The 15,273-nt window shown below is 35.7% G+C and overlaps 1 protein-coding gene across 1 annotated transcript in view; it reads left to right on the plus strand.

The window, feature by feature from the left end:
* The window catches only part of Vps8 (vacuolar protein sorting 8), a 519,719-nt gene that overhangs the window by 120,863 nt on the left and 383,583 nt on the right, over positions 1–15,273 (plus strand). Inside the window, exons 9-10 of the mRNA XM_090395104.1 lie at positions 5,151–5,201; positions 6,232–6,334. Coding sequence (XP_090251230.1) covers positions 5,151–5,201; positions 6,232–6,334 — 154 coding nt within the window. The remainder of the gene's footprint in view (positions 1–5,150; positions 5,202–6,231; positions 6,335–15,273) is intronic.

A 15,273-nucleotide genomic window follows, 5' to 3' on the forward strand; every position in this document is an offset into this window, starting at 1 on the left:
ATTTTCATCAGTCATGTTTTTTTTCGCCGTTTGTGGGGCATTAAAGAATCTGTCCAATGTCAATTGCTTTTCTCTCTTTTTCAGGATTTTTCGGAAGCGATTAATAGCATTGTCGTTGTGGAGATCCCAACCTCACACTTCTTCAAAAGATCTTTAATAGCTGATGTCTGCATTGGTCCTCTTTCGTCTTCCTCTTTTTCAGAAGAAAACACATCTCGCTGAGTTTCCTGGTGTTCTTCATTCAAGAGTTCTTGGAGTGCTTCTGTCGTCAGATCATTTTCATGTTCCATTATGAGCTCTTCAATATCATCTTCATTCACCTCTAATTCCAGATCTCTAGCAGTTGTCTCAGTTTCATCCATAATTTCAGGGACATCATCTCCATCTCCCTTAAAACAGGATGGACACAGCTTTCACTAAGCAGAATTCAACTGTCATTGAGTGACTTCTGACCAATCCTTTTGAATGAGCTGGATAGCATCAAGAATATCAAATTTTTCTTTCTAAGACGTTTTTAATGTCATCGTTAAGGAGAACCGGCATGCTTCAAAACACCGACGAAACTGCGCGCGAGTGTTCAATTTCTTGAAGCCCGCAGTAACCTCCTGATCAATTGGCTGAATCAACGAAGTGGTATTTGGAGCAGAAACTGAACTGTCAGCCAGGGAAAGTCTTTCAGCAATTATCTTCAAGGTCTTTTGGGTGTCCTGGTGCATCGTCCAATAGCAACGGTGCTTTCAATGGTAATTCATTGGTCTGAAGGTAATCCTTGATGCTTGGGGGTACAAACTTTAAACAGCCATTCTTTGAAAAGAACCTGCGTGACCCATGCCCTTTCATTCGATCTCCACATCTCTGGCAATCTTTCTTTAATTATGGAATTTTTGTTGAATGCTCTAGGGTTTTCAGAGTGATAGACAAGAAGCGGTTTAAGCTTTATATCACAACTACGTTAGCTTCCAAAAGTAATGTCAAGGAATATTTTTCTCATCTTTTGTGATGTAGGTACGGTTTGGCATGCGCTTCCAAAATAAATCAGTTTCATCACAATTGAAAATTTGTTGTGGACAATATCCTTCTTTTTTAATGAATTCTTGAAATTTCAGACAGAATTTCTCAGCTTCTTCTTTATCTGCACTAGCAGACTAACCGTGCATTACCACATGTTTAATGCCAGATCTCCTCCTAAACTTTGCAAACCATCCAGTGATATCCTTGAATTCTATCTCCTCATGACGAATGTGGAGTTTATTTCTTCAGTTCTTCAAAAAGTTCTCTAGCCTTCTCTTGAATGATAGTCATACTAGTTACATCTCTTTTCATTTCCCTTTCTTTTATTCAAACTAAAAGCAATCTCTCCATTTTTTCATGGATGGCACATCATTGTTTCTCAGATGTGATTTTCGTTACTCCTTTAGCTGCTTGAGTCTTCTTGATTATATCTTTCTTAGCTAAGATTGTGCCTACTGTAGACCTGTTCAACCCATACTGCCTAGCAACATCAGATATCTTCTGCCCACTCTCTACCTTGGCTAATATCTCTTGCTTGGCTTCTATGGCGAGCACAGTTCTTGACACTCCACTCTTTTTAGGCCCCATAATATTATCAGTTTTTTTTTTAAATAAAAAGTTCAGAAAAGCACTTACAGAAATTCAGAGAACAGAAATCAACTAGCGCACAAAAAGGTTATGTATACAACTGTCAAAGTTTCATTCCAGAAACCGTTCATAGATAGCAGTAAAATACAGTTCTACAAATCTTACACACAACGTCGCTTCTTCTTGTATTTGTTCTGTGAGGTGTTCATTATCCGAACATGTGTCCGAACATAAAAATCTTTTGCGAAAGTGTTCGTTGTCCGATTTGTTCGCAGTCCGAACTGTTCGTTAACCGATCAGTTCGTATCGTTCGTTTGTTCATATAGAACATGATATCTGATTTAAGCAACTTTATACTCCTTCCATCCAAGAATTTGATTCATGTTTGAATTAGAGAGTGCAGCTACCTGTTCTTGAAGTTTAATCTTTTATTTTTTTTAAAGGCATTTCATTGGACATTTTCTGTAAGCCCTTCCATACTGAATACTATCCGTTTAAAATATTAGTCATAAGTTACACCCTTAAAAGGGAGAAGTCGTGAGAGTCTGTTTTAAAAGATAAAGACAAGCTAAAAGAGGAACTTTTTACCAATTCATCCTTAATAGATATTCCAGGAACAATTTCCAATAGATACTCCAATGTTTTCTGATACTCCACCCAACCAAAATCCTCCTGATGTTTGGTACAGTCGCTTTCCATCCCATACTTTGGAAATCTTTCCATCAGGATTATTGCCCTATCCAAGTTATAATAGCCAGGTGGCTTCCAAATCATATCTGTCCAAACTGTCATGGTCTCCTTGGATTTCTGAAAGACAGCAAGCCTTTCTATATATCTGGGTATTTATAGAATTCTATATTCTTTTGATCTGCTTTACATTGGTCAGACAAGCAAAAGTTTTGACATAAGAAAAAAAGAAACATCAGTGATCTAGAATACAGAAGAGAGGAAAAATCTGGACTTGTATATCATGCATTCACAACAGATTACATCAGTGATTGGATGCAGCCACCTATGCCTTATTTTGAGAATTTCCTTTCATGTTTAATCAAGGAATCCACTGCTGTCATTTGCTCTCACATGGTTCTCCACAGAAAGCAGGGTCTCATCTTAAATGATGTTGAAATCTCTAACCAGATATCTCGCCATAAGATTCATCTTCTCCAACAGTCACCACCAAACTATCCAAAGAGCTGGTGGTTTCATGGCACTCATCACTGTTGCCTTGTTTAGTCGTTTCTGTTCTTAGGTTGGGCTGAATTTTAATTGTTTCATCCTTTCTCAATCTACCATCGTGAAGAGGCCACAAAAACATAAGTGGGTAAAACTAGTTGGTGCATTATATAGTTATTTATTATAATTACTAAAAAAAAACTGCTTAAAAAATACTTGATACAAAAATAATTGAAGCTATTTTATAGCTTCATTGCTTTTTGTATCACACTGGAAACTTTAGTATATCAAAATACATTATGCATTGCATCATCTAAGTGGGTTGGAGTTTGTTCTTCCAATTTAAAGACAAAGAAGTTGCTAGAAATATTTGAAGCTAATACCAAATTCTTGATCAACAAAGCCTGGACAGACGGACGAATTCCCGATGATTGGAGTAGAGCTCTCATAGTACCCATATATAAAAAGAGAAACAAAACTGAATGTGAGAATTACAGAGGTATTTCCCTACTGAGTGTTCCTGGCAAGATTTATGCAAGTATACTTGAGAAACGGTTGAGAAGAATTGTGGAAGAAAAGCTTGGTGAAGAACAAGCTGGATTCAGGCCAAATAGAATCTGTCAGGATCAGGTCTTCACTTTACGACAAATTGTGGAGAAATCATGGGTATATAACAAAGATCTGTATTTAAGTTTTGTAAATCTGGAAAAGGCATATGACATAGTGCCAAGAGAAAAGCTATTCAGTATGCTACAGTTATATGGTGTCAATGGGGCATTATATCAAGCAATACTTAGTCTTTATTTGAGTTGTAAGTCAGCAGTTAGAATTGAAGGAAGTACAGGAAGATGGTTTAATGTTAAATCTGGTGTGAGACAAGTATGTACAATATCCCCTCTGTTATTCGTTATCTATATGGATCACATTATGAAGGAAAGTGGTAATAAACATGATATCAAAATTGGAGATGTTAATGTCAAGATCTTTGCTTTATGCGGATGATGTTATACTTCTAAATAAATCCACTACAAGTCTGCAAGATTCCCTGACTAAATTGAATAACTATTGTAATAGATATGGTATGAAGGTCAGCAATAAAAAAACAAAGACAATGAAAATAGGCAGAATCATTGAAAATGTCAACTGTGTTGTGAACGTAGAACCTGTGGAACAAGTAAAACATTTCAGCTACTTAGGCACGATTTTTAGTGAAGATGGTAAATTAAATATAGAAATAGACAACAGAATCAACAGAGCTGGTATGGTAGGAAGTCAATTGAATAAATTCATATGGAATAAGAGAGAAATTAGTTGGAACACTAAATTAGCTGTATACAAGACTGTGTTCAAATCAGTTTTAACTTATGGATCTGAGAGCTGGGTAAGAAGTAAAACACTTGACCAAAGACTAGAGACCGCAGATATGAGAGTCCTGAGAAAGATTATAGGCTTGAACAGATGGCATGAATGGCAATGTCATATTAAAAATGAGGACATTAGGAAAGAACTTGACATTTTCAGCATCCAGAAATGCATTAGCAGAGCTAATCTCAGATGGTATGATCACTTAAATAGAATGGGTGAGGAAAGATTAGCAAAACAAGTGTTCTCTGCTAGGTTGGCAGGAAAACAACCCAGAGGAAGACCAAGATATAGGTAGATTGATACTATACAAAGTGCCTTAGACAATAGAAATATAAGATCTGATAATGTTGGAGTCTTGACAAGTAACAGACTGATTTGGAGGAAAATTGTAGATAGGAAGTTAGTAATGATGTAATTTTTCTTGTAGTACTATCATATCCTGTACACCCCTTGAGGGTACATGGCAGGAATTTGATTGATGATGACGATATTTAATGAAGATTGTATGTATGTGATCTTTATTTTCATACCAAGCTAAAATATTTGAATAGCCTCAAAACTACAATTGCAAGAATACATTTACTATTATGTACTATTTTATGAGCTTGCTGGCTTTCAATAAAGTTGCCTTAATATGTTAACAATAGTACCCTATAAGGTTTTTGTTTTACCTTAGCTTGCTATAAAAATACAGAATGTGTAACTGACTCTTAAATGTTACATGGTTTATCTTTGAAATGATAACAAATATTCACTTTTATGAAAGAATGCATGTATTACAATGTATTTTTTGCATGTATAGAATGTTTTTTTCTGTTTGTTTGTTAAGATAGATCGCTCCCTTTTCCATACACTTTTGCTAGGTATGGATTTGATATATTGACTTTAGGAAATATGTGCACTTTGCTTTTGTAGAGCTCTGTATCATATTGGTATTGTGTTATTGTTATTTATGTCAATTTATAATATATTTTGTCTTTGTCATTATTTACATTTGTGGTATACTTCAATAGGAGAGTGATGGGACAAAGAACTTATGAAACAAGATGCATATTTTCTGGAAGGTATGTGTAACAAGATTTTTGGTTTGAATTTATTTTGCATATTTATTCTCTTCTGAAAATAATATATATATTTCTGTCATAAGTTACTTCAAATGTAATTACATGTTGATATAGTGAACTTAATTTTTTCCTTCCAACCAAAACATTCTGAATGCTTCCTTGAAATGCTACATATATACACTGGCTATATATAAGATTATACATGCATTTCAAATGAAATATAAAGAGAGCACTCTAACACAATATGGAGTGTCAGGGTTTAACCCTTTAACTGCTGATTTTATGTTCTACTGACATTGTCTCATGTGCTGAATTAATTTTGCAAAATATTTATAAATGAAATCAGTTAAAATTCTTACTGAAGTAAGAAGTCCGGAAAGCATCATACTTTCTTGATATACACTTGTTCACTCACAAAAATGGCAATAATAGTGTTTTATAAAATTTGCATAATCAAGGGGTATCCACTTGATTATGCAAATTACACACATTAATTTATATAGAAATAAATTAGCAAAGCAGGAGTGTATTTCCGAGCCCATAATAATATGTTCTCAGCAGTTAAAGGGTTAAGAATGAAGCATAAATAAAATAGCACTGCATGCTCAGGTGGTAAAATGAAAGCCTTTTTTTTTACAAATTTTGTTTTAGTTATGTATCTATTTATATAAGCGATATTCATTATGTATATTTTATTGGAATAATTGGCAAAATATTTGGCCTAAACCATTATTGGGACAAAGATATATATACAGAGATTTCAAAATTAGCAGAGACATAGAATATTTCAAATTTAAAAGGACAACAGTAAAACTCATTGTTATTCACTCAATTATAATATAAAACTCAATTATTCTTAATTGATTATCCTTTACAAATCCCACATTTTAATCATCTCATGAGACATAAGTTCATGAATTGCTTACATTAATTGGTATCAGAATATGTATTTAATGTGCAGTTTATAAAAATTAGCTGTTCTGTAAAGTAGAATCAAGTACATGTATTAAGTGTTTTATCCATTTCTTAGCCGTGGTGAAGTATGCACAATAGAACCACTTAGAATGACTCCACATTTTCGAAGTCATCCAAGTCAGGAGGTATGTCTGGTTGCTTTAGGAACTGTAACTAAGGTGAGTTTCAGAAAAATAATTATCTACATTATTCTTCTTTTTGTAAAATGAATATTCTCAGCTAGTTATGGTATGTAGGATATTCAAAAATTTTTTGGACATCCTTCTAATGTTGAAATTGCTATTTTTATTAAACACCCACAAAATGTAAATTACATTCTGGACAGACAGTGTTCAGACATAACAGTGTTGTTAGTGTAAACAATCCCTGTCATGACGGAATCTGTTGATTGTGTTTGAATGCTATCGCTCGTATATTTGCAAGAAATGCATTATAAACACAGCAAGATTTTACTGTGCATTGCAGATAAAAATAACATTAACTATTTTTACCTACAACACTTAGTTTCTGCAGCATTGCTATTTACATTGGATACATTGTGCAGCTTACAGGGCTACTGAAGTTTGAAAAGTCTGTATCATTGACTGTTGCATAATAAGAATATTGGCCTAATTTGATGAGTAGGTAGCATTTCTACTCTCCATTGTAATGGGTTTCAGGTTTAAATCTCCTTGTGGCATGAATGTTTGTCATAGTATTCAGGTAGACAATTTCATTGCCCAGTATGACGCTTATTTTCGTCGTCCTGCTTATTTTCCTAAAGTGTCTTGAGAAAGTGCTTTATTTGGTTACTAAGCCGGGTTTCTGGATTATCTAACCCTTATGGTATAAAATATGATAGGATTGAATAGTTTTTCTCTTTCCCTGTTTTGCAGCCAGTAAGTTATGGATTTGAATCCCATGGTACATTGGATATTTCTGAATGTCTTAAGTTGTTGATGATTTTCAGTGTTTGGTGCAAGACCATCACTACTACCACCTACTTATTAGAAACTTGAAGTGGCTTGAAAAACTGCAGTGGGTTCAAACTAATTCTTAGCCAACTTGTGATAGTAACTGTACAATAGATTGCAGTTTTTGTGGATGGGAATATCATAAAACTGAATGCCTCTCACTAGATGTTCATAAAGAATATTCTCAAACTGTTTCCATGTTATTTCCAAACTGTTTCCATTTATTGCATTTAGAGATAAATCTGCGATTGCTATATACAACCTTCTTAAATGGAGGCACACAAATCACTCAACATCTAAATAAATAGAAAGCAGTCTGAGGAGTACATAGGATTCCTTTGTGGAGCATCCTATGAACAATTTATGGCATAGATCCTCAGCCTACTTCCCCCCCCCTCCCCATAGGCTGCATAGGAAATTTGAAGATAAAGCAGGTCTAATCTCATAGAGAAAATCTGTCTAGACAAACCCTATCTGACATTTAATGAAAGATCTTTATTAGTATTACTTTATTGCATTAATTAAAAAAAGTATTATTTTGTTTATTTCTCTCTTTTTTTATCAACCCTATATGCAAGAGACTACAAACTATAGTGTGATTTTTGCAGGTTTTTCATTACAAGAGAGATCAGTAGTGTATATTTTGGAATTTTGTAGCAAATGTACTTAATTGCTTAAAACATTTTATTTTCTGATAGTAAAATATATTAATTAAAGCTCTTAAAAATTGAAATGTTTTGCACTTTATAATGTTGAATAAGATTTCATTAAAATTAAATTTCTTTCATTTGTATCTTACTTAGAAAATGATATATACAAAATAAGACCCATTGCTCATAAAATACTAAAGCATATGAATGCAGATATGAAAGAAACCTGAAGTATAAATTGCAAAGTCGATTTAAAAGAATTCTTGGATTTAACAGATCTTTGATTTGGACAGAAAATATTAATATAAAACTTTATAAAAATCAAGTGGATATTAGATCCAGCATCATTTCAAAGCAAAATATAGAAACTGTGTAAGTTTCATAAAAAATAAGTTCACCAGAGAGCTTATGGGAATACGCCCGCCAGCATTTATGAGTTGCCCTAGCGCAGACCACTTTAGAAAACATGCACACTGCCAAGGCCTCCATATATTCGCTTTCTAATTTGATCCATTTTTTAAAGTTTCACTGGCCTGACAGCTGTTTCGAACTTGTTGGTTCTCCTCAGAGATTGGGCAGAAACCTTGAGAGAGCAAAAACTCTCTTTCTATACTAAGGAACTTGAAACATCGGAGAGGTGTATTTTTTGTAAGTGAACTCTCTGTCAGTGTGTAAAAATATTTACTAAAATAAAGAGCCAGAAGGTTTCAGTTCGGTGATGCAAAATTTATAAAAATCAAGTGGATATTAGATCCAGCATTATTTCAAAGCCAAATGTAGAAACTATGAAATTTTTTTTTTGTAAAAATAAGTTGACCAGAGATCTTATGGGAATATGCCCACAGGCATTTACGAGTCGCCCTCTGGTCAACTTATTTTTACAAAACTTGATTTTTATAAATTTTGTGTCTGAACTGAACTGAAGTTCAGACACAAAAACTGAACCGAAGCCTTTGGCTCTTTATTTTAGTAAATACTTTTACACACGACCAAGAGTTTGCTTACGAAAAATACACCTATTCGACTTTTCAAGTTCGTTAGTTGAAACGTCGATATTGAAAGAGTATTTGTTCTCTTAAGGTTTCTGCCTGGTCTCGAGGAGAACCAACCAGTTTGAAACAGCTGTCAAGTCAGTGAAACCTTAAAAAATGGACCAAATTAGAAAACGAATATATTTAGTAAACTAGTGCTGGTGGTGGTGAGTAGTAGATGATGTTGCTGTAGATGATGAAGAGAGAGAATTGTAGAGTGGGTGCTCTCCCTCGATGTTTTTGGACTCCTTATAAATACTGATAAATACTTTTAATTATCTTGGATATGAAATAGTACTATAATATGAAAAATTTACATCATTACTAACTTCCTATCTACAATTTTCCTCCAAATCAGTCAGTTACTTGTCGAGACTCCAATATTATCAGATCTTATGTTACTGTCTTCTAAGGCACTTTTTACTATATCAATCCACCTAAATCTTGGTCTTCTTCTGGGTCTTTTTCCTTCCTGTTGTAATAGATATGGTATGAAGGTCAGCATTAAAAAGACAAAGACAATGAAAATAGGCAGATGCAATTGATATTTTCAATGTTTCTGCCTATTTTCATTGTCTTTGTCTTTTTAATGCTGACCTTCATACCATATCTATTACAACAGGAAGGAAAAAGACCCAGAAGAAGACCAAGATTTAGGTGGATTGATATAGTAAAAAGTGCCTTAGAAGACAGTAACATAAGATCTGATAATATTGGAGTCTCGACAAGTAACTGACTGATTTGGAGGAAAATTGTAGATAGGAAGTTAGTAATGATGTAAATTTTTCATATTATAGTACTATTTCATATCCAAGATAATTAAAAGTATTTATCAGTATTTATAAGGAGTCCAAAAACATCGAGGGATGTTTTTGGACTCCTTACCAACTTCTCTACCATACCAACAAAGCTGGTATGGTAGAGAAGTCAACTGAATAAATTTATATGGAATAAGAGAGAAATTAGCCAAAACACTAAATTAAAAAAAACACTAAATTCAAACCAATTTTAACTTATAGATCTGAGAGTGAGGTGCTTAAGGGTCAAAGCTGTATAACTAGGAGGAGATCTCCACATAGCCTTTAAAGGAATGCGGAGAACCGACCAGGGCTTCTGACCTAATGTCCAATCCTCACCTTCTTGTGGTGCACCCTGTTGGGTATCTACCTGGATACTGAATGAACGAGAATGGGCTGGCAATTTGGGATTTAGCCGACCAAATTGTATTCTTATTGGCTTAAACCAAAATAAAAAATGATGGTACAACATGACAAAATTTCATGCCGGCTGGGGCGGCGCCCGGTTAAACAATGCCCCCGTTGTTTTTGCCAGGGAACCAGGGCGAACAGCAAAAAGTCAGCTACTGGAACAAATCTGAAAACACACCCCAACTCAACATCACCAGAGTTAAAAATCGGTACCATCAACATAAAAAGCCTGAATGGCAAAGAAATGGAGCTAGCTGAGGAATTAGATAAGTACCAGATCGACATAATGGGAGGTAACTGAAACAAAAAAGACAAAACTGGTGAGATCTTTCTGAGCAATAAATACAAAATGTTATATTCAGAAAATGACAATCAAGGAAAAGAAGGTGTTGCTTATTTTTTAACGGTATATATTAAAACACAGAAACTAAGTAAATAATTAATTTATTAACTTATTGCTGATATTTCGCTGGTCTTATAACCAGCAACTTCAGAGCACAAAAACACAGTTTGTCACAATATGCGAGACTATAACGATATGGTGTAATCAACGGACTAGTTAAACAAAATTGTAGCAGCAACACAAAGACTAGAGTCCTGATTTTTGGCGCCCTCTATCTGAAAAAAAAAAAAATAAATATTGCGGCTATCACATAAGACTAGAGTCCAAAAAAAAAAAAAAGGTACTAGTTTTTCTGAAGATGACTGTCTCCCAGATCTTAGGCAAGTTAATACAGCCATATTTGTTGAGATTTGGAGTGTGTTTCAGGGCTTCTGTCGCCTCTAAGAACAATCTCTCCGACTTGTAAGAGCTTCTGTGTAGTACTTTTGTGTTTTTCCAGTTTATCCTGTGTGCAGGGGTATCCAGAGCATGGTCTGCTAGGTCTGACTTGCCATAGTGATAATTCCGGACGTATCTTTTGTGTTCGCTGATGTGGATGTTCACAGTTCTTCCTGTTTGACCGTAGTAGGCTTGATTATATGAGCAGGGTACTTGGTAGACTCCTGGATGTGATAAAGGGGGAATGCTGTCATTGGGTGAGTGGATCGGGGTTGCTAATTTGCTACATGGACTGAATGTAGTGCGTAGTTTATGTTTATTAAGAATTCTTGAAATCTTTTTGGATGTGCCTTTAATGTATAGGATGGTGACTGTTTTGTTGTAGTTGTGGTGGATGGTGGGAGGGGTTTCTTAGGAGCGTTTAGTATTTTGTTTATCTTATGTGGATTATAGCCATTGGCCAAGAAGGTGTGGCGTAAGTGAGCCAGTTCAGCAGCAAGAGCATTGTCATTGGAACAGATTGCTCTCGCTCAGTGGGTTAGCGTTTTTAAAATGCCATATTGTTGAGAAGGATGATGGTGTGATTGTTTGTGTAAGTATCTCCCTGTATGTGTGGGTTTTCTAAAAACTGAAAATGATAAGGAACCATCTGGAAGACGTGTGATAAGTGTTCCATGTAAAAGTTGGCTGGGGGGGGGGGCATGGCTGTCCCATCTATTTGTTTGTATATTTTCCCTTTCCGTGTGAAATATCCTGCATGTATTGTGAATTTGAATAGTTCAAATATATCGGGGGAAGCGTGACTTCAGTAGATTGAGGGTTTCTATTAGTGGTATATTTGTGAATAGTGAGGTGATATCAGAGCTTACTATTAAGTTTGAGCTTTTTAGGGTAAGGTGTTGTAAGACGCTTTTTAGGTGGGCTGAATTTTTGACAAAGGAGGGAGAATTGTTTGTGAGAGTGGCTAGTAGCTTTGCTAAATGTCTAGCCAGTTTGTTTGTGGGACTATTTATACTGTCCACAGTTGGGCATAAGGGTGTACCTTGTTTGTGAATTTTTGGTGCTCCATAGATCCTAGGTGTTTTAACATGGAAGGGCTTGATTTTGTTAACTGTGTCTTTGGGCCAGGAAGTGACTTTTTTCAATAATTTTCGTGCCTTATTCTTTTGTGTGTATTGCGATCTATAATTTTGTATGTTGACTGATCTTGTAACAGTGTTTGCATTTTGTTTTCACATTCTGTTGTGTCCATCACCACAGTTGCATTTCCTTTGTCTTCTTTTGTTATGATAATCTGGCTGTTTTTCTGTAGCTCTTTTATAGCAATGATTTCCTTATGTGGGATTTTATTTTTAGGAGGCTTGGACTTGATTAGGATGTTGGCCACATCTAAACGTCTGTTGTTGGCTATTGTTGAAGGCAGGTCGTATATTCCTCGTTCGATGGACGCCATTATTTCGGCTTTTGGAACTTGTTTGGGAGTCATGGCAAAATTGTCCCCTCAACTTAAAGCACTAGTGGCTTCTTTGCTTAAGGTGAGCGACGATAAATTAACGATGACGAGGTCTTGTCGTAATTGCAGTCATTGTATAGTGTTGCATTGTTGGAGATTTTCAAACTTATTTTGGTGCCGGTTTTTGACTCTGAATTCTTTTTTAGCCGTTGTGTGAGTGATGTTATCTAGGATCTCCCAAAGTTCCTTATTCAGCATATTATAAAGTGATTCACGTAGTGTGTTGATGGTTGAATTTGATTTTGCTAATTCCAGACGAGTGGCGTTAATCTGTTCACGTAATAGTGCTACACTCACTTGTTTATAAATGCGTTGGGCTTTGGCCGAGTGGAACTTGTTTTTGATTTTAAAACAGTTCGGTATTAAATTAGTGTCTCGGCACCTCTTTAAAAAGGCTAACCTGTTCTGTTGCCGCACCGATTTTAACTTCCTCTTACCATATTGTTGTGTCTTACATACGATATCGTCTCCGTGAAGAATCCTTAAATGTGTGGACAGATTTATGTGTTCGTTGAACATGTTGTTTATTTTTTAACGGTATATATTAGAACATAGAAACTAATTAAATAATTAATTTATTAACTTATTGCTGATATTTCGCTGGTGTTATAACCAGCATCTTCAGAGCACAAAAACACAGTTTGTCACAATATGTGAGACTATAACAACATGGTGTAATCAACGGACTAGTTAAACAAAATTGTAGCAGCAACACAAAGACTAGACACCAATTTAATACCGAACTGTTTTAAAATCAAAAACAAGTTCCACTTGGCCAAAGCCCGATGCATTTATAAACGAGCGAGTGTAGCGCTATTACGTGAACAGATTAACGCCATTTGTCTGGAATTAGCAAAATCAAATTCACCATCAACGCACTACGTGAATCACTGTATAATATGCTGAATACGGAAATTTGGGAGATCCTAGATAACATCACCGACACAACGGCTAAAAAAGAATTCAACAGAGTCAAAAACCGACACCAAAATAAGTTTGAAAATCTCCAACAATGCAACACTATACAATGACTGCAATTACGACAAGACCTCGTCGTCGTTAATTTATCGTCGTTCACCTTAAGCAAAGAAGCCACTAGTGCTTTAAGTTGAGGGGACAATTTTGCCATGACTCCCAAACAAGTTCCAAAAGCTGAAATAATGGCGTCCATCGAACGAGGAATATACGACCTGCCTCCAACAATAGCCAACAACAGATGTTTAGATGTGGCCAACATCCTAATCAAGTCCAAGCCTCCCAAAAATAATATCCCACATAAGGAAATCATTGCTATAAAAGAGCTACAGAACAACAGCCAGATTATCATAACAAAAGAAGACAAAGGAAATGCAACTGTGGTGATGGACACAACAGAATATGAAAACAAAATGCAAACACTGTTACAAGATCAGTCAACATACAAAATTATAGATCGCAATCAAAATTATAGATCGCAATACACACAAAAGAATAAGGCACGAAAATTATTGAAAAAAGTCACTTCCTGGCCCAAAGACAGTTAACAAAATCAAGCCCTTCCATGTTAAAACACCTAGGATCTATGGAACACCAAAAATTCACAAACAAGGTACACCCTTACGCCCAATTGTGGACAGTATAAATAGTCCCACATACAAACTGGCTAGATATTTAGCGAAGCTACTAGCCACTCTCACAAACAATTCTCCCTCTGTCAAAAATTCAGCCCTACTAAAAAAGCATCTTACAACACCTTACCCTAAAAAGCTCAAACTTAATAGTAAGCTCTGATATCACCTCACTATTCACAAATATACCACTAATAGAAACCCTCAATCTACTGAAGTCACACTTCCCCCCTGATATATTTGAACTATTCAAATTCACAATACATGCAGGATATTTCACACGGAAAGGGAAAATATACAAACAAATAGATGGGACAGCCATGCCCCCCCCAGCCAACTTTTACATGGAACACTTGGAAAAACTAGCAATCAATACAGCAACTCTCAAACCAACACTTTGGCTATGCTGTGTTGACGACGTGCTTGCTATTTGGCCACATAGCCCAGAGACATTGGAAACATTCTTAGCGCATTTAATTAGCCAACATCCAAAAATCCACTTTACAATGGAACTTGGAAGCTAAAATAACTGTCTGCCCTTCCTGGATACACTTATCACACGTCTTCCAGACGGTTCCTTATCATTTTCAGTTTTTAGGAAACCCACACATACAGGAGATACTTACACAAACAATCTCACCATCATCCTGCTCAACAATATGGCATTTTAAAAACGCTAACCCATAGAGCGAGAGCAATCTGTTCCAATGACAATGCTCTTGCTGCTGAACTGGCTCACTTACGCCACACCTTCTTGGCCAATGGCTATAATCCACATAAGATAAACAAAATACTAAACGCTCCTAAGAAACCCCTCCCACCATCCACCACAACTACAACAAAACAGTGACCATCCCATACATTAAAGGCACATCCAAAAAGATCTCAAGAATTCTCAATAAACATAAACTACTCACTACATTCAGACCATGTAGCAAATTAGCCACCCTCATCCGCTCACCCAAGGATAGCATTCCTCCTTTATCACATCCAGGAGTCTACCAAGTACCCTGCTCATGCAATCAAGCCTACTACGGTCAAACAGGAAGAACTGTGAACATCCACATCAGCGAACACAAAAGATACGTCCGGAATTATCACTATGGCAAGTCAGACCTAGCAGACCATGCTCTGGATACCTCTGCACACAGGATAAACTGGAAAAATACAAAAGTACTACACAGAAGCTCTTACAAGTCGGAGAGATTGTTCTTAGAGGCGACAGAAGCCCTGAAACACACTCCAAATCTCAACAAATATGGCTGTATTAACTTGCCTAAGATCTGGGAGACAGTCGTCTTCAGAAAAAACTAGTACCTTTTTTTTTTTTTTTAGGACTCTAGTCTTATGTGAT

The sequence above is a fragment of the Typopeltis vanoorti genome, chromosome 7, assembly GCF_054136105.1.
Source record: "Typopeltis vanoorti isolate ZY-2024b chromosome 7, IOZ_Tvanoo_1.0, whole genome shotgun sequence".
NCBI classification, from domain to species: Eukaryota; Metazoa; Arthropoda; class Arachnida; order Uropygi; family Thelyphonidae; genus Typopeltis; species Typopeltis vanoorti.